This window comes from Euwallacea similis, chromosome 1, assembly GCF_039881205.1.
Source record: "Euwallacea similis isolate ESF13 chromosome 1, ESF131.1, whole genome shotgun sequence".
NCBI classification, from domain to species: domain Eukaryota; kingdom Metazoa; phylum Arthropoda; class Insecta; order Coleoptera; family Curculionidae; genus Euwallacea; species Euwallacea similis.
Window position 1 is genome coordinate 3,315,384 of NC_089609.1, and position 18,232 is coordinate 3,333,615.

The 18,232-nt window shown below is 33.5% G+C and overlaps 3 protein-coding genes across 4 annotated transcripts; 2 read left to right on the top strand and 1 right to left on the bottom strand.

Annotated features, from left to right (window-relative positions):
• The first annotated feature begins 1,023 nt into the window (after positions 1 to 1,023).
• LOC136414137 (scoloptoxin SSD14-like) lies at positions 1,024 to 14,361 on the top strand. 2 transcript variants are annotated; one of them, XM_066397997.1, is made up of 11 exons: positions 1,024 to 1,245; positions 2,197 to 2,298; positions 3,388 to 3,621; positions 9,209 to 9,429; positions 11,427 to 11,616; positions 11,898 to 12,095; positions 12,314 to 12,563; positions 12,773 to 12,963; positions 13,154 to 13,394; positions 13,447 to 13,560; positions 13,978 to 14,361. In XM_066397997.1, exons 2-11 carry the CDS (start codon positions 2,246 to 2,248, stop codon positions 14,119 to 14,121), a joined length of 1,836 nt encoding a protein of 611 aa, XP_066254094.1. In that variant the 5' UTR covers positions 1,024 to 1,245; positions 2,197 to 2,245; the 3' UTR covers positions 14,122 to 14,361. The 2 variants fall into 2 exon arrangements, with proteins under 2 accessions (XP_066254094.1, XP_066254086.1); XM_066397989.1 differs by lacking the exons at positions 1,024 to 1,245; positions 2,197 to 2,298 and adding an exon at positions 2,832 to 3,137.
• Positions 6,959 to 7,747, top strand: LOC136414160 (nuclear protein 1). Its single transcript, XM_066398021.1, has one exon. The coding sequence runs from the start codon at positions 7,120 to 7,122 to the stop codon at positions 7,345 to 7,347; it is 228 nt and encodes a 75-aa protein (XP_066254118.1). The 5' UTR covers positions 6,959 to 7,119; the 3' UTR covers positions 7,348 to 7,747.
• Positions 14,362 to 14,473: 112 nt separating the features above from the next.
• LOC136414151 (G patch domain-containing protein 4) lies at positions 14,474 to 17,230 on the bottom strand. The gene is made up of 4 exons (XM_066398009.1): positions 16,967 to 17,230; positions 16,035 to 16,192; positions 15,599 to 15,848; positions 14,474 to 15,547 (listed from the first exon to the last, which is right to left on the bottom strand). Exons 1-4 carry the CDS (start codon positions 17,010 to 17,012, stop codon positions 14,763 to 14,765), a joined length of 1,239 nt encoding a protein of 412 aa, XP_066254106.1. The 5' UTR covers positions 17,013 to 17,230; the 3' UTR covers positions 14,474 to 14,762.
• Positions 17,231 to 18,232: the final 1,002 nt, after the last annotated feature.

Here is an 18,232-nt window from a genome sequence, read left to right on the forward strand (position 1 = left end):
TTTTTTTTGCTATGCCTAAGTAATATTCAAAAACCTGCATATTCGCCTTTTTATAGAAGAAGTGTAGGATACGCATTCTACACATACAGCATAGTCCAATATTATGTGGGTGGAGGATAAAATAAAAGCGGTTGCAACTAGAAAAAGTTCTAATGTAAAGTAATTAGCTTGTTGATGCTATAACCATAACATGTGTTCGATTATCTAGGGTGTCCCAATCACAGGCGTTAAATTTTGCTATTTATATCAAAGGCAACAGGGCAAATATAGAAATTTTCTGTGCTATCTGTGGCCGCAGCTTCTAAACCATTTAAGCTAAAAAAAATTACTTTTTACTTGAACTTTCCAAGGCGAATCTAAATATGGTTTTCAGAGGGGTAAAAAATGTCGAAAATTTCTATTTTTTTCACCAATGAAATGCCAAGAATAGTTAAGACAGAAATGTGACAGTAATTTCGCCTTAACTTAAGCGGTTCAGAAGTTACAGCCGCAGAAAGGGCAAGAAATGGCTACCTTTGTAATGCAAATATCTCAAAAACTGTTTGACTAGAGGCTGTATTGTACTGATCATTAATTCATGAATTTATTCGCTAAGTCACTTCATTAATTAATTCACGCATGTAAAATCCCTTTTCCACTCACAATATTTCCGAGAATTAATGCTTGTATTAATTTGCCAACTAATTCATGAATAAATTGTCAGGGTAACACCAGGTCTAGGTATAGCATGCCCACTGAACAGAAGAAGTACATGAAGTTGAATGCGATTCCATAGTTTTAGAGCACCATATAATAGAAAATATTTTGTGATTAAAGCACGCGATAAGTTATTATCATAAACCTTTGCATTTTTTCTAGCCATAATTATAGCCGTTTTTGCTCTATCCTCCACAAATCACACATTATTGGACCACTCTGTATGTAAGCGAAGTAAGCGAAGTAAGCAAAAGACGGGAAACCCCATAAACTGTTTGATTCGTATCGTTCATACGTACGTGTTACATAGGAGATACAATACCTAACATATTGTATAATAAGGCAACACTCGCTAGAAAGATTAGCTCTATTCTGGCTGCTCACTAACCGCATAGAATTTCGATAACTCGTGACAAATAAAAGCCCAATTTACCATAAATACGGCCGCCGGCCTCGGGCATTTAGGAACCTCTTTTCTCAGTTAACAACGCGTGGTACTTGAACACGGCACGATTGGGTACCTGTAAATTCGCAGATTTCTATTTGAAGGTAAGTGGAATCATTATTAGCTGTTTCAAGTCATCCTTTCCGATAGCATTCTCGTTTCATGTTTAATTTCGCATCTAATTAGGATTCGCCATTTTGTGAAGAGCGATCTTGGGTTCGATCTCGCCAGCAAAATGTGAGCATCTATAAGTATTTTCTGCTGACCGAAAGCACTGCGCCGGTCTGAATTTGAATGTCTTGTATGTTACGTAAGGACACGGCCAGTACTACTCGAATAATTAAAATTACAGACATAAAAGGTTTCCAACTGCAAGACATTCGATTCGTTGAACTTAATTAAGTAAGGCCGAACTGAATAGGTCAGTTGTGTACAGAATTTTTGTATAATCTGCGTTTTTCAGCCCTCTGCACGCATAAACAATTGCACATTCATCATAATATAATACTCTGCAGCGTGCATAAAACGGTCTTTATGATGCAAGTACGGCTACTAGGAAAATAATATTAGGAATTTCAACTCCGGCACGTCTAAACAACTTCTTTATGTCTAAAAGCATCAATTAGTTGTAATATTTATGAATTTGTAATAACAGATGTTGTATAATACTCATGTGTAAGAGCTGTTAACGCTGTTGCGTCTTATAAAACACTACTCGGTGCGTCGTGTCTTGCAATAAGTCGCGCATGCTTTGAAGGCCCTTTTATATACCTATAATACTTTTTAAAAAATTAGTCTGAGATGTAAAAATTAAAGTTCTTAATAATTTTCATTTTTTTTTTCAAATACACCACCTATCTTGTGGCATAGGTGTGTAAAAAATGTATTAACACCAGAAAACCTCCCTATATTTTCCGATACACAGGGCGGGCAGGATATACGTATTGGACATCCCAAATTTCTGCCTATCAACATGATCAAAAAAATCAAGTCCGTTTTACAATTTGTTTCTGAAGAATATTAAAAGAATATTAAGTTGTAATCATAATTTCAAGGTACACTGAAGCAGTGCCAACCCATAATACATGAAACATCATAATCAAGATGACCATCACTTCGCTAAGCTTTGCAGATGGGGAAGTTAGAGAAAAAAAATGGTAAGTGTTGCATAGTAAAATGGCTAAACATTGGAATATAAAAAAGTGTCATTCTTTGTTCTATTCATTTCAAATGCGAACCAGAATCGGGTATAGGGGTAAGGCAGAGATTATCAATATGTCCTATACGTGGGCACCAAAACTATGGTTTAGACCAGGTCTCAAATAGGTTTTGAAAGAGCAGAGGCATGTCTGGGAGCGATTCATCCGTTAATCAGATATTTTTGGGTAAATGGCTCAATGAAGGCCCTACATTTACGGTCTACCGCCTCCTGTGAGGGGTTTTTAAACGATCACCCGTTACCTGCTTCCATATGCTTTAAACTTCATATATTGCGGTTTTCTATCATTCCTACCGCCACCCCTATGAATTGGAACTACCTTTACTATTTTTAAACAATCAGTATCGCTAATCCAACATGAGAATATTGGAATACACGTTTATACAATTTTTGAAAACTACCCCGTACAAAACTCAAGCCCTTATTCATCACTCCCCTCGTATCTCGACTATCGATCGTTTTGGGTCTGTGTCACATCTGCCCTCATTTTCTAACCTTTAGGAACAATGTCATGACAAAAATAATCAAAATTTTCCTTTCTTATGGTACTGTAAATATGTGATATCTACCTCACTAAAATGTGTAAGATATGGTGGATTTTAAACTACTCTTGTATCCTCAAATTGTGCGAAATTCCTATATTTTGAGAAGAAGAGGTGTATCAAAGCTTAACCAGTCCATTAGCTGCAACTTGGGTAATGTCACGGATCACTGTTCTTGCAAAGGATGCCAGGTCATCGAGTTTAACGATGGCCTAGATGTGACTGATTACAATACGTAAGTTTTTCTTAAAGTCTATGTAAAAAAACTCACGAATTTAAACAAATCCACAGTGTTGCAATAGAGTACTGAATATCACGCTTAATATCGGAATAATTAATAAAAGAACTTCAACCGACATCTGGAGAACTTTATTTCTTAACAGCATCAATTTATATTCCTGATATTAATATTCCTTTCCTCGGTTATTACTAAAGTTTTGTATCGACGCAAATTTTACACTAACATGACCAATTTCATTTTATAGTGCCCAGATCAAGAAACGCCACGTTCTAGGGAGTGTCGCTCTGCTGATCATAATAGCATTGATCATCGGGATCTATTATGCGGGTGCCTTTGGAAGATCTAAGGGATCAGAAGATGATGTGCATCTTACTCCTGCAAATCCTACCAAGCCTCTTCCTCCTTCGAACTCGGTTTTACGAGTTTTCAAACGAGCTGCCGTATGTGCCGATTCAGTTGTGTGTGCACAAGTTGGAAAGTGAGTGGGTACCAACGGTACTACTGGGTGGCGCCTTTTGATTGATTTATGGGGTCTAGGCTAGGGACCACCAAACTATGACCCGCGGGCCAAACCCGGCCCTTGACACTTGTCCAAACAAAATAATTCACAAATATTCATCGTATATATTTATGCCACATAAAAATCAGGGGTTTACTAAGTTGCTATCAAGGCTATCAGCATCAATGCATTGAAATAGTCAATGTGACAAAAATAAATGAATATACGTCAAAACGTGGCTTATTAGATTCTTTTTTTGCCCTAGGACACCGATTCCAAAATTCGCAGCGGTTACCTCACAATACCGATTTTAGTGTCATCTTGCATCGACCAAAATTTCCGAATTTTCCTATATAAACGGAAAATTTTAGACATAATTCACTTTACATCAACTGGCCTCAAAATTTAATGAGAAATTTGAAAATGATTAAAAATTACAGGGTTCGATTTAAAATAAAGAAGTTGGTAGTTACTTTCGGTATATCCGGGAGTGCCGTCATTTTGAAAATATTTTACTTGGATTCAAAATGGTCGGTTTTGGCCTGAAACTAAATTTCACTGGGCTACGATAGTGGGAAGTCAAAAATTGTCTAATAAACGTATTGCGTAGTCAATCCTGTATATCTTCATAAATAATAAAAAATCAACAAGTTCTTTTATTAATATTATTTTCGTATACACTATATTCGGCCTGCCAGTTTTATAATATTCACATATGGCCCTGTTTCTGAAAAGTTTGGAGCCCCTGGTTTAGACAAAACACCAATAGACATATGGAATTTGACTGCATGCACATTCTCAAGCCCGATTTCCAAGTAAAATTTTATGGTGTGATAGTTTTGTAACAAAGTTTATTCGTTTTTGATGTATGAGGTGCCTGAAAAATCTCGGTTCCTATAGAAGGTAGAGCAAAAGTTTCAATGGAAATATTTTAGTAATTTTAGGTTACAGGTTTGAATTCAGGAACACTCAAAATGTTTGAATCGTTAGGGGTTTTTAAGTTTCGATATAAAGTTCTATTTTTCAAAGGAAGACATCTTCTATATTGCTGATTCATTGAATAGGCTTCTTTTAGCTGATTCTATTATGAAAATTTTATATATTTATCTCTAATAGTTTCTGCAAAAAATATATTTTTAATGAATAATACACAGGGTGTTGCATTAAAAATATTTAGGTTTCTATAAGAACTGAAAACCCGATATTTAAAAATATATATATGAGTACACTATTGAATTGTAACCTAAAATGTCTGAAATATTTCTATTTCAACTTTTGCTCTATCTTTCGTAATAGCCAAGATATGTTGCTATGCCCAAATGGAATTTTTTTCGAAAATGCCCTGTATATCGAAAGTTAGCAGTGGACCAATCATACCATAAAGTGTCACTTCGAAATCGGATTCGAGAATGCGCAGTAGGATTTCATCTGTCCATTACCATTTTACCTAGTCTCTATAATTCCATGCAAATGGTGCCCCCCTGTACGTAATTAAAATTTCATATAATGTTTTTCTGGACTAGTAAAATTATTAGCATTTTAAAAAAGATCAGCATCACACACACTGCATACTAAAGATATAGAAGTTCTTAAACAATGGGGAACTTTATGGGTCAGTTAACCATATCTGACACCTTGTTTCAGGGAGTGACTGTCGCCTTGTTGCCATTTACTGAACAAAAATGTTCAATTTTATTTAACCTCTTTTTTACAACCTCTTGATGCTTCGCAGTTGTCTCGGAGTCAGATTTTTGCACGGGCTCCGCAAATTCATTTGATATTATCATAATTCAGTTCAAAATTTCGTGTTAAATATTAAGTAATTAACAATTATTGATGGAAACATTCACTAAACATAAAAAGTCTCATTAGAATTGAATAGCAGCAGCTTAACCCCAAAGTATAACTGACACAATTTCTATTGGTTTCCCTCATGACACTTATGGAAAAGACTAGAGAAATCTTCATACTATGTAGATATGTTTCTAATCGGGTTGAAAGATATGTTGTTGCCGGCTAAGTTATGTGGTGGTACAAAAGTAGAAATAACCAACAAGGAGACGAAATTGAGATACAATTTCATTCAATTTACTCAATCGCTAATCAGACATTTCAAATATGGTGCTTGAAACAACGGAGGTAAAAATCCACTTAATAAAGTTAACGATCGTAACAGATAAAAGTGACAATATTTGCCACATGAGCATTTGAAATATGCATCAAATTAGCATTACAAAGTGTAAGTTTAAGAGCTGAAAATAAACAAATAGAGAACAAAAAATGACAGGAATCTCTATGCGTTCTAATTCACGTATGTACATATAAGGATGAACAGCATGAAGATCTCAGAACCGGTAAACGATATAAAATCGCTTAAATTAGGAAAAAGTTGCGGAATTTAAAGCAAATTAATGATGTGTTATTACACCGGTAAAATTTCGAATAGTTACGAAGATGTCTGGAAAAAAGCAAATTTGACGGTTTTCGTTTTTTGCAAATAACTCTTATATGGTTACAGTTAGAGGAATGAATGTTTTACGTTATTAAGACACTTTTTCAATAACTTCTTAGCAGTGTTACCACTTTCCTTGTCAAGTTCTTACTTTTGGAGATAAACTGTTATATTTTTGAGTTTCATATAGAAACAATATCGAATATTTATATTTTTAAAATCGTCATAAAATTACCTTTTCAGCCACGTATTACATTTAATATTTTTCTATGAGTTATTACCATTAAAACATTTTTTGATAAGTCAGCTATAATTTTGATCTATGGCAATGGTACACAATAAATAAATAAATACTATAGAAACGCGAAAAATATTTTAAAGTTGTAAAATCTTAATTAAATTTATTTGGTATGTGCATAACTATGTTTACTTATGCATATTCCTGAAATCAGCATAAAATAAGGAAAAAATGAATTAAATTATGTTTTTAAATTGCGCAAGTTTTTCCTAATTTAAGCGATTCTATATCTATTACCCTTTCCGAGATGCTCATGTTGTGCATCCTTATCTGGGACAGACTGTATATTCAAAATAACTTAAATAAATAGAATGAAGAACAAAATAAAAATATTTTTGTTATATTTTTATTCGCCATAAAAAAGGAGGGCAGATATCCGCGCATGAGTGATTAGATATTACAAAAATATTAATAAATTAATATTATGAAAACGCGTGGGGATAAATAAATCTGCTTATCCAGCATAACATGAAGTATTTGATGTTATGTTGGAGTACTTTGATCCGGCAACAATGTTTTCGATAATTTCCGAGCAACCTCGTTCGAGTATAAAAACAGCGACAACCTGCGCTTTCTCACATTCTCATAAGAACCGTCACGTCAATACAAAACGTTCCGTTGATTTCGTTTCCTATACAAATTTGAACTGGCATATCGTGCGTCGAACACTACAGCGCAAATTCTCAAGTCGAATTAAAAATAAATAAGTAATTCAACTCCCAGTGCAATGCACCAGAAGCAAATTAAGATGTCACCCGAAGCCGAAAGCCATTTCGATGAGTACGAACATTATAATTTTGCCTACGACAAGCACATTTATGGAGGCCACAGTGGAAAGCAACGAACAAAGAAAGAGGCCGAATCTCACACCAACCATTTCGATCCCAGTGGACATTCTAGGAAGATCGTGCAGAAATTGATGAACACTGAGGCTAACAAAAAGGTCAAAGCCTGAAGTGCAGTGAGTGCTGCGATTTTTGCACAGTTTCTTCTTAACAAAGACGAATTTTCTTGGCTGTTATTCATCTGGACTGTGATTTTTATTTATCGGATCGGACATTGCGCAGTTTTCATGCACTAGATAGTGGCGAATTCAAGTTCACCTCGATCAACAAGGCCACCGAACAACCGAACATCGATTTCCACGGCCAAGACGCACACTTCGACGTTAGAAGTGAAACAAAAGTAGAGGTGGTATTTGCCCGCATGAATTTCTGTGCTAAATACCTATAAATACCTTTTGAGTTATTACTGTAATAGCGAATGAACTATTACCGAGTCGTATAATACATTTTCTTTTTATACACTGTGATGGTCTAACACATGTGTTAAATAAATGTGATTAAACGTATATATATTTTTTTTGTGTATTTTTTGTTTATTACGTAAGAATGCGCCAAGGTGTCGATGAACAATATACTCCCACCCATCATAAGCAAAGATAAATGTCGCTTCACGGTTATTGTTGAATAACCGTGAAGAGAATACAAAATTTCATGGGCAGCTGCCAGTCGTTTTGAAAACGGTTTTAAAATTTTTTATTATTGAGTTATTTTCGGAAAATTGGTCAAATTTTGAAAAAATACTGGAAATTCTCCAATTTAAAATATTTTTCGGGTCCATATCGCTTTAAGCCACTAGAGATTTAAGGTTTGTTTTTTTTAATGATTTATTTGATGTTGCAATACGTGATTTTTTACAAAAAAAATGCGGATTTTAGACTTATTGCAAAAAAAATTTTTTTTCTTTCGCTATTTAGTGCTATTTTTCGAGTTTAGCCTTTACTTTCAATAGATAAAGTGTCCTTCGGGATCGTGGAGTGAATTGGGGTGCTGGGTGGGATAAAACAAAACAAAAAGGAGTTGACCTGAACTAACCTGCACTAACACCCCAATTCACTCCGCGGTCCTGAAGACCACTACCTAGTGGAAATAAATGCTATACTCGAAAAATAGCACAAAATAGCAAAAGAAATTTTTTTTTTGCCATAAAAGTTTAAAATCCGCATTTTTTTGTAAAGAATCATGTATTAGAACATCAATAAGTTATTAAAAAAAAAAAAAAACTTAAATCTCTAATGGCTTAAAGTGATATGTCACCTATTTTTCAAATAAGTAAAAACATTGTTACGACCTTTTGGGTTTTGAGATATCATCAAGTTTTTGTTTTTTTATAGCCGCCATATTGTTTTCTAATCCAGATGAAAAGAACTTTTTTTGCCTTCCTAATGGTGTATTACACTGTACAGAAATATTTGAGTTTCATTGCAAAACAAAAATTAGTGTTTTCTTAGGAGACCATGGCTTCGGCAGTCTTTGCGATACAAAGTAATTGCTCTTACCTTTGACAGCATACAAAATAATTACACATTTGTCAAAATTAGCTCTAATCTTTTTTTAAATTTTAATCAATAATGCAAAAACGACCCTGTAACATATGAGTCCAAGAAAATTTTATATTGTGAAATGGTATATCCAAATCTGGAAAAACATTGTTAAAGAAACTTTTTGCAAGCTGTCCACGTGTGTATTCAATTACTAGTTACGACGTTTCGGTTCGAAGATGCCATCATCAACATTTGATTTTCCTACTGCCGCCATATTGTTTTTCAGCACAGTTGAAAAGAACTTTACTTTTATCACGGAAATTTACTGTTTTCGAACCAAAAAGTCGTCATTGCTTTTTAAACTGTGGATAACACCCTAATCCATAGGCTGTAGCTTAGAATTTACCTCCGGTGCCACAAACACTAACCTAACGAACTCCAGAAAATCCGTTTAAAAAACTATCATCCATTAAATGAAATAACGTTTCAGAGAAATACTTGAGAAAAATGGAAGCGCCGTTGATGCTGTCATAGCTACCATGTTCTGCAATGGAGTGGTTACAATGCAAAGCATGGGACTAGGAGGAGGCTTTCTAATGACAATTTATAAGAAGGATGAAGGGAAAGCTTATTTTCTAAATGCAAGAGAAAAGGCTCCTTTGGCTGCTAAAAATGAACTGTACAAAAAAGACGAACTAATTTCTAGAAATGGTAAGTAGTTGTACCTAGCAGGAACAAAGCGGTTTTTCCGTAATATTAAAAAGGAAAATGAGAATCGCTTTCTTTTGGTTCTTATGAAAACTAACACATCTAGATCATTACAATTCCGATTTCTGTGGTAAGTCAAAAGAATAGATGCTGTTGTGTTCATATAATTATCTCTTTTTGCCTCTTTAAAACAAAAATTTTTAAAGGTTTCGAAGGAGAAAGAAATTTAATTTTTTTTTCAAAAACATATAGCGGAAAAACCGCTATATGTTTTTGAAGCTTATCGCAAAACTCTCTTTCATGAGCAGCTTCCTCTATGGCAAAATTTGCTTAAATGTTGCCCCTTAGTATGAAATGAAAAGAATGCATCGTACCCATGTAGCCTATTAAATTTTTTATTTCGAATATACAAAATAAGAATTTACGATTTCATTCTTTCTAGATTATACCTAATATATTTTAATACCTATCTACTCACGATTTTGTCTAATAATAATTTTTTTAAGTATTTTTTTCTAAGCTGAACTAATTTGTCAATACAATTTTTCAATTGATGATATAGACATTACACTTATCTGCTTTGGAAAAACACTGCGCAGTTATAAGATAATAATTTTACCATAAAAATTAAGTTGATTTAATACGTATCCACAACATCTTTGCAAATATTAGGTAATGTTTTCCATCTATCAGGAATCGAGTTTACCGATTAAATGGCAATTTATTTATTATTAACGTTGTAGAGAAGACGTATGTGTAGGAAGAGAAAAATTTACTAAAATTAAGCTTGAGAAGTTCATTTTGAAATCATTTTAACTTTAATTAAAAATGGAACGTAAATTTACGAGTACATCGAAAATTAGTAATTATTATTTTTTTAAATAATATCTTAACAATTTGATAAGTATTAATTGGAAATTATTAAAGAACAAAGGAAGAAATTAAAAGAAGGGATTTTCAAAGATTTTTAGACAGTTTGTTTTTATTTAAATAATTACATTTATGGCTTTTGATTCTATTTAAATAAATTTGTATCTCGATATATCAAATTATAAAATCTGACCATGTAGTCCGATTTTCATTCTCAAGTTGTTCCATATGGTCAACCTGGAAGCAGAGTGTACCGACATTTCAACTTGTTTTTAAAGTATTTTTTAAGAAAATGCTAAAATAAAACAAATGTGATTTTGCCTACGATAAATTTTTCAAAAGCATTTATTTATGTTCTTGGATTTGAGAATATTATTGTATCATTTAAAAAAAAAAAACTGTTTACGCTACTGAATACGTGTCGAATATTGTTGCTTTGTGTGAATGTTTTGAAAACGTATATTGAGGTCATCTAACCAGGTATATATATAAACTAACTTATCAGTCGAAATATTTAGAATTGTTTGCACTAAAATTGTATAAAGACTAATTATCAATAATCTTTTCAAATTAGGTAGATAAGTATGACTTTTTTACTTTCTTTCTTAGGACACGTATCTAATTGTTGTTTATGTATGTCCGGCATTTTGCTAAACATTATACTGTAACAAGGCCACATGGAAAAAAATTAAAACACGTTTTAGCACCCTTAATAGATGGCTTAGTTAGGTAGTTAAATAGCTAGAAAAAAATCTTGGACGAGAATACCATGAAGGCTATCATCGCCGAAATGTAAGGCCTACTAAAATTACATGATAGACTTATTTTATAGGGGAGCATAATAGGCTTATTCGTTCAGAAGCCTACTAAATACCCTGGCGGCCGTTATAAATAATAAGCTTATTCCGCAAGGGGGCACATTCACAAGGGCTTGGAATTTTTCGTGTTTATTACGAGTAGAGATATTTTAAGAAACATATAATGTTATCGATATAGCATTTCTTGCACTTTAGAGGTCATCAAGTCTTATCATCATACGTTTACAAACTAATGTAAAATTACCATATTCTTATCGAGCTGTACTAAAAATTATTTTTTTAAATTACCTACGTATTTTTTCTATTTTTCAGGTCCCCTGGCAATAGCTGTTCCCGGGGAATTAAAAGGATATTGGACACTTTACAAAAAGTTCGGAACTCTCGATTGGAAAGATCTAGTTCAGCCTGCGATTGACATTTGCAATAAGGGCTACATTATGACCAAACATCAGTATAATTCTTTATTTAAAAATAAACTGAATCATAGTGATCTTAATTTTAGGTATGTCATAATGTTTATGTTATTAGATTAACTTGCCGATACCTATCTTTCCAAGTCGATTGAGGCTCAGCATATTCGAATTTTATTAAAGAAACGCTTCATAAAACATCACAAACCAAAAAAAATATGTATCAATATCTTAAGAAATAGAGCTAGAGTTAAAAAAAGCGGTCCGACAATATGGCATGAGTCTGAAAGACTAGTTTATATGCTTATGGAACTACAAAAAATAAAACTGGGAGTTTGGGTTAAATTTAAAAAAAATGTATTTTTAATTTTAGGAAATGGTTTAAGGACAAGAATAATGATTTTAGAAAAACAGGTTCAAAAATCGTGCCCACAAAATTATGTCAGACATTGACTCTAATATCAACTAATGGAGGAGATGATCTGTACAATGGTACATTGGCCAAAATGTTTTTACAAGATATGGAAAACATTGGTGGGCTCATAACAGCAGAAGATTTAGAGAAATATGAGTAAGTATACAGTATGCGATCTTCATAGGTGCAAATTTTATCGTATCTATTGACCAGAAATAGATTTCCTAATCATCTTTGTTTGTTTATATCAACACCTTGTTTGTGTGATATTATAGGGAAGAATAACCTAATCAAAACAAGATATTTCACTATTGTCCTCTTATCGAATGTTTATTTTGTTTATAAACCAAGTTAAAATAATTGATCGTTCCTAGGGCTGAGTGGATGAATCCAATAACAACACAATTCGAAAATGGAGATAAACTTTTCACTTCTCCTCCGCCAGGGTCTGGTGCCATCTTAAGCTTGATTATGGGAATCTTAGATGGTTACAAATTTGATAGGAACAGTATAGAGGATATAAATTCAACAGTTCTGACCTATCACAGAATTGTTGAGGCGTTTAAATACGCATATGCAAAAAGGACAGAATTGGGAGATACGAATTTTGTTAATATTACAGAGGTATATAACTACTAATGACAATAAGTAATGACTTATTAATGAGAATTGACATTAAAATCCTGACAAAATAAATATTAACATCCCTTTAAACTGAAATCGCGCTTTAGTATTAAAAATTGTTAAAAATGGTTTATTTGATACACCGGAAGGGATTTTTGTTGTTTTTGTACATACGTTGCTAGCTAGCTAAGATTTTGTGGTTTCTTTAGCTTTTAGGAAACCTCACTTCGCAGGAGTATGCTAGAGATATAAGAAATATGATTACAGACAATAAAACTTTTACGGATCCGAAACATTATGGAGCAGTATTTTACACGAAACCAGATCATGGCACTGCACATATTTCTATCATAGATCAGAATGGAGACGCTGTTTCTGCTACAAGTTCCATTAATCTTTTGTAAGTATAAAACTTATATCAACCATAAAAATCCCTTTATTTGCGAGATTCGTTCTCCAGTCATTTATTAATAGAATTACCTATAGTTCGCATCTATTTTAAAAACAAACCCTATACAAAATTAATTTTATTTCAGTATGTGAGTTTCTAGGAACGATTCAGTCTCAATTAACTACACGCATTGTTTTAGTTTCGGTAGTGGGATGACCTCAACTCAAACAGGAATTATTTACAACAGTGTTATGGATGACTTCTCGTTTCCATACTTTAAAAACTATTTTGGCCTTCCTGGCTCACCTAACAACGAAATGCTACCGGAAAAAAGACCTTTATCTTCAATGAGTCCGACGATTCTTGTAGATAAGAACAACGACGTGAAAATGGTAGTAGGAGCATCTGGGGGAACGGTTATTACAACTTCGGTGGCATGGGTAGGTGATGACACTTTATGTATTTATTAAGATTTAAATTAATATATTTCAGACGATAATACGATCTATATGGTTTGGAGACAACATCAAGGAAGCCGTCGATTCACCACGAATACATCATCAGCTTTATCCAATGCAAATCATGTATGAATACGGAATGTTACAGGTAGGCAGTTAATATATTTTGTTTAAAGGTAATTTGGTAAGTGTGTAAGTGATTAAGCTGTCCTAAGGGGACCTCTATCATTCCAAGAAAATTGAACGATGTTTTCTGGATCAATTCGCAAGTGAATTAAATCTTTCTCAAAATGGAACCAAAACAAAATGTATATGCTATTCATCAATATACTCACAGGTACATTTAATCCCGATCATCTCATGAAGTTCCCCTATGCGAGTGTATCTGCTAGTTGACTCAATAAGTATTGGTTTGAAGTTTTCTTCTTTGCCTGAACCTGAAGCTTTCGTTAAATACTCCTATGTGTGTTTCGAAGATGGAATGAGTTGTCTGAAAAGGAATATCACTAAATGTTTGATCATATACGGATACGATAGATAAGTCATTTTTTTCTTCTTTTCTCAGCAAATTGTTGATGGTTTGAAAGCACTCGGCCACGCAGTCCATAGGGATCTATCTTCGGTTGTCTGTGCCTTGAAGAAAGAAAAAGATTACATTTCGGCAAATGCTGATTACAGAAAAGGAGGCGACGTTTATGGATTGACGTAAAAATGTATATCTTTATTTCCTTACATAGATATACTTGCCTAATTCAGTATGTAATAAAAATATATTTCCAAACAACATATGTATATTATGACATAGGTACTTTTTATATTTAAAGCGACTTGTTACCCTTTTGTGATGTTATCTATACTTAATAAGATTATACATTTTATAATAAACGAAGAATAAAGTAGTGTTAAATATTATCAGAAAGCAATAAAAACGAGATCGATTTTCATTGTGGATGGTCTAAATTGGTAAACTTGACCTGATGGGATAGTTCTTACAATTTCCGATATTCCAATGGCAAGCCTGGTATTTGGACCACCTTGTACAGAAAATGAAAATCACACAATATCGTAACACTTTTTTACTTTCTGTTATATAAGGTAGAGAATCACCCATGCAATACACAGAAATTATACTATAGCAATAAATATACTTTTCAATAAACAAATTACTTACAGGGTCAAGTATCCTACCCAACATAAGTATTTCATAAGAAAACGTACCCTTACTTTGAAAAACCGTATCAAACGCAACTCTAAACTCAAATACAGCATAAGGAAACTAAAACAAGAATATACGTATAAATCTATTTTAATTAATTATACTAAAGTGCCACCCATAGGCTCAAAAAAAAATCATTCACTTTCGGAAATACGACAAAATCCTTCAAGAGATTTCGAAATTGAACTTATCATCTTTGCTTCTTCCTTCTTCTGCTTGTGCTTTTTTTTCTTATTCCTCTTCCGTTTTAAACGTTCAGGGCTTTCTCTTGGATTGTGTTTGGAGTTCAGTTCCTCTTGGTCTTCGCGGTGCTTGCGTTTCTTAGAACCGCCCTCTTTATCCTCTTGCATTATTTCATTTCCCGATGCACGTGGTTTCAAAGCCGTTTCTATTTCCGGACACACCTTATTCTCGAATTTCCTTTTTTTCTTTAATTTCTTCCTTTCCGCTTTAGAAAGATCATGAAAATTCAGTCTCGCTTCTTCAAACACTCTTTGATTATCTAGATCGAGATCGTTATTATTTTCCAGGTCTTGTTCAATACCCTCGTCTGAACCACTGTTTACGTTATTTGCATCATTAGAGTTTTCATCCCTAAGAGATCCAACTTCGCTATCGAAGTTCGCTTCGGGATCTGCAGTGTATATTTTCGTAACGGTTTCATTGAACGAGACGCTCTTGCGTTTCTTGTGCTTCTTTTTCAGCGATGAAGATGACTGCGGAATACTATCACACTCCGGCAAAGGAGTAAATTTTTCCTCACAGCTCTCTTTTTGTTTTTTCAATTTGCATAATTTCTTTTCCGTTTTACTACAACCTTCATCATGTAGTGACACCTTTTTCATTTTTCGCAGGAGTAGCTTCTCTTGCTTCTCCAGCCTTGACAGCTTTCCCCGTTGATATATGCCATGGCGGGAACCTAAAACACATTAAAAAACCATTTAATGATCAGTATGAAAATGTTCATTACCTTTATGACACGTCCTTCCACCACAAGCTGCAAATAGTTCTTCATCAGTAAGTCCGCAGTATGGCTTGAGTGGTTCCGTTTCTAATATGGGTACTGGATATGTCTGAGTACCTTGTGCAGTGAGTTTGGAGGTTTTCACAAATGAGCCATATTCTAAATTGAAGTTTTTCTTTAAGGCAAGTGTGGAATAGGGTTTTGTGGTGATTTCCACACTGTCTTTAAAGCTCATCTTGACACCATCTTCCTCTACCTGAAATATTGTAAACACATTTGATTGAGAGGATACAGGGTACTATTTTAACATGAGCCATAATGATTTTAATTGCTGTTACCTACCACTTCTGGTTTAATGAGAAGTAATGGTACTTGGAATGTCTGCATTCAATATAACATTCTAGGAAACAAGTTTTTAAGTGCCAAGGTAGTAAGAACTTACCTTGATTTCGAGATTGTTAGCGGCTGTATTATAGACTCGCTCCCACCAGTTATTGGTAAATTCGGCACCAATATCATGACCTAATCCAAAATTGTCAAATTTCAACTTTGGTTTAATAGCCTTCGAAATTCCGTCTTCATTTCGCCCCAACCCCTTTCCTGGAGAGATAAAGAGATGAAAAAATCCATAATCTTAGAAAATAGTTATGTGATTATTGATATCATTTTAAAGTTTTGAAAAATACCTTTTTAAAGAGGACATGGCAAGAATGGAATTATTCATCAAACTGCCTAGGCAATAAAGGACAATTTACAGTCTGTTTTGTGTCATTATGACCATCTTTTCTGTCAATCCAAGGAAATAATGTTTTATTTAAATAAGAAATAGTTGTAGAAATGACTGCAATTTTTCAAAAGATAGATCTAATGGAAAAGTAATTTATCAATATTTCTTGAACATCCAATGAGATTATTTGATGTAATTAGGATCCATTAAGGTTGCTTAGCAACAACATTATAGCGTCAATTACTGTAATGCTCGTTGTATCAGCTGCGAATCAGTAAAGGGTAAACAAATCTAACCTAACAATGTGAGACAGGATAGATATACAGAAGACCAACAGTTGACAGGGGGCCACAGAGGGAACACCAGTTAATATTTGTATGTGCCAAGACTGAGTTTGTAAGATGGTACCTGCACAATTACCACTTATGTGAATGTTTGAATAATGTAGATGAGGAATTTATGAATGTTAACGAAACCCCCTCAGAACCAACCCTTGGGTTACATAAAGAGAAAATTTGTAGGCTTAATACAATGGTAAATTAAGAAAACCTCTCTGTGCTGACGAAACCAAATATACACAACATACTTTAATATTTGACAATTTGCTTGAGTTGGATTTATTTCAACAATACTTTACACAACGTTACCTTCAGTCCAACCATACTTTTCCAGCTGCTTCTTTGCAAAATTCATTTCTCTGGAATTTTAATTTCACCTACTTCAACGAATTGTCTTTTAATAATTAATAAACGTGTTAAAAATTATAGCTTAGAGTTTCATTAAGACGAGCAGGTATAAGAAATGGCAAAATGCAAGTACCTAATGGAAACAGGTACTAAAAAAAAACAAAAATACTGACATAAATCAGAACATTAGGAGAGAGCAGAAATGTGGAGGAGAAACAGTACACACGTGAAGTTAGAAACCAAAAAAAACGATTTCTTTTCCTTCCGTGGTCATTAAGTTTTGACACTCAATCAAGGGATATATAGTAGCGCTACGAGTGTTAATGTGGCAACGTCGAGAGTAGTGCCGCTATGTCATTATCATGTATTATAACTTCTACTAGGGAAGAGTGACGATTTTAAAATCTGAAATGCAAAATTAGGGAGCAACTTTATGTATTTTACTACAACTTATCTAATAACTTCAGTAATACATTACTGCATTTTTTCACTATTTTACTTTGGTAAGGCAAAGTCATTAAAAAAGATTACTCGTTCAATACATACATATATGTATGTAACTTTTGATAAATTTTGATTTTTGGTAAATATCTTTATAGTATAGTTATCAGGATATTGATAGAAATAACAAAATCAAGGCAATATTAGATCAATTTCTCAACTCACGACAGAAAGCTTCTCGCTTGGTCGTAAAAAAATATTTCTGATTTAAATATGTAGACCGTTAGACTTTAATTTCAGCGCTATCGTTATTTTGCAATTTTCTGAAATAATAATCTAACCTTATCGCGTTTATTACAGCCGAATGGAATAATACCTTCAAACAAATAGGTGCATGGTATAATAATATGCAGATAGCAGAGTACGGCCTTTATAGGGTAAATTTGTATAAATGATATTTACCAAATGATTCACACTTATACAGCGCAAACAGATCTATAATAAAATCGGCATATACCACAGAGAAGGACTAAGGAATGGGATCTTTTAAGTCATGACAACTTCTAAATTACTTTTTTTAACTAGAATTTGCAAACATAAAGTATGCCTAAATCATCAAGAAATCTGCAGCAGCCATTTCTTCTGCAACGATCATATTTACATTTTCAATTGGATGGAGAAAGAGAATATGATCATATTCCACGAAAATCGCTGTGTAACTTCTTATTCTGGTGATCGCAACTGATTTCTAAATAAAGCGATGATCTTATTCTGCATTTTCGTAAG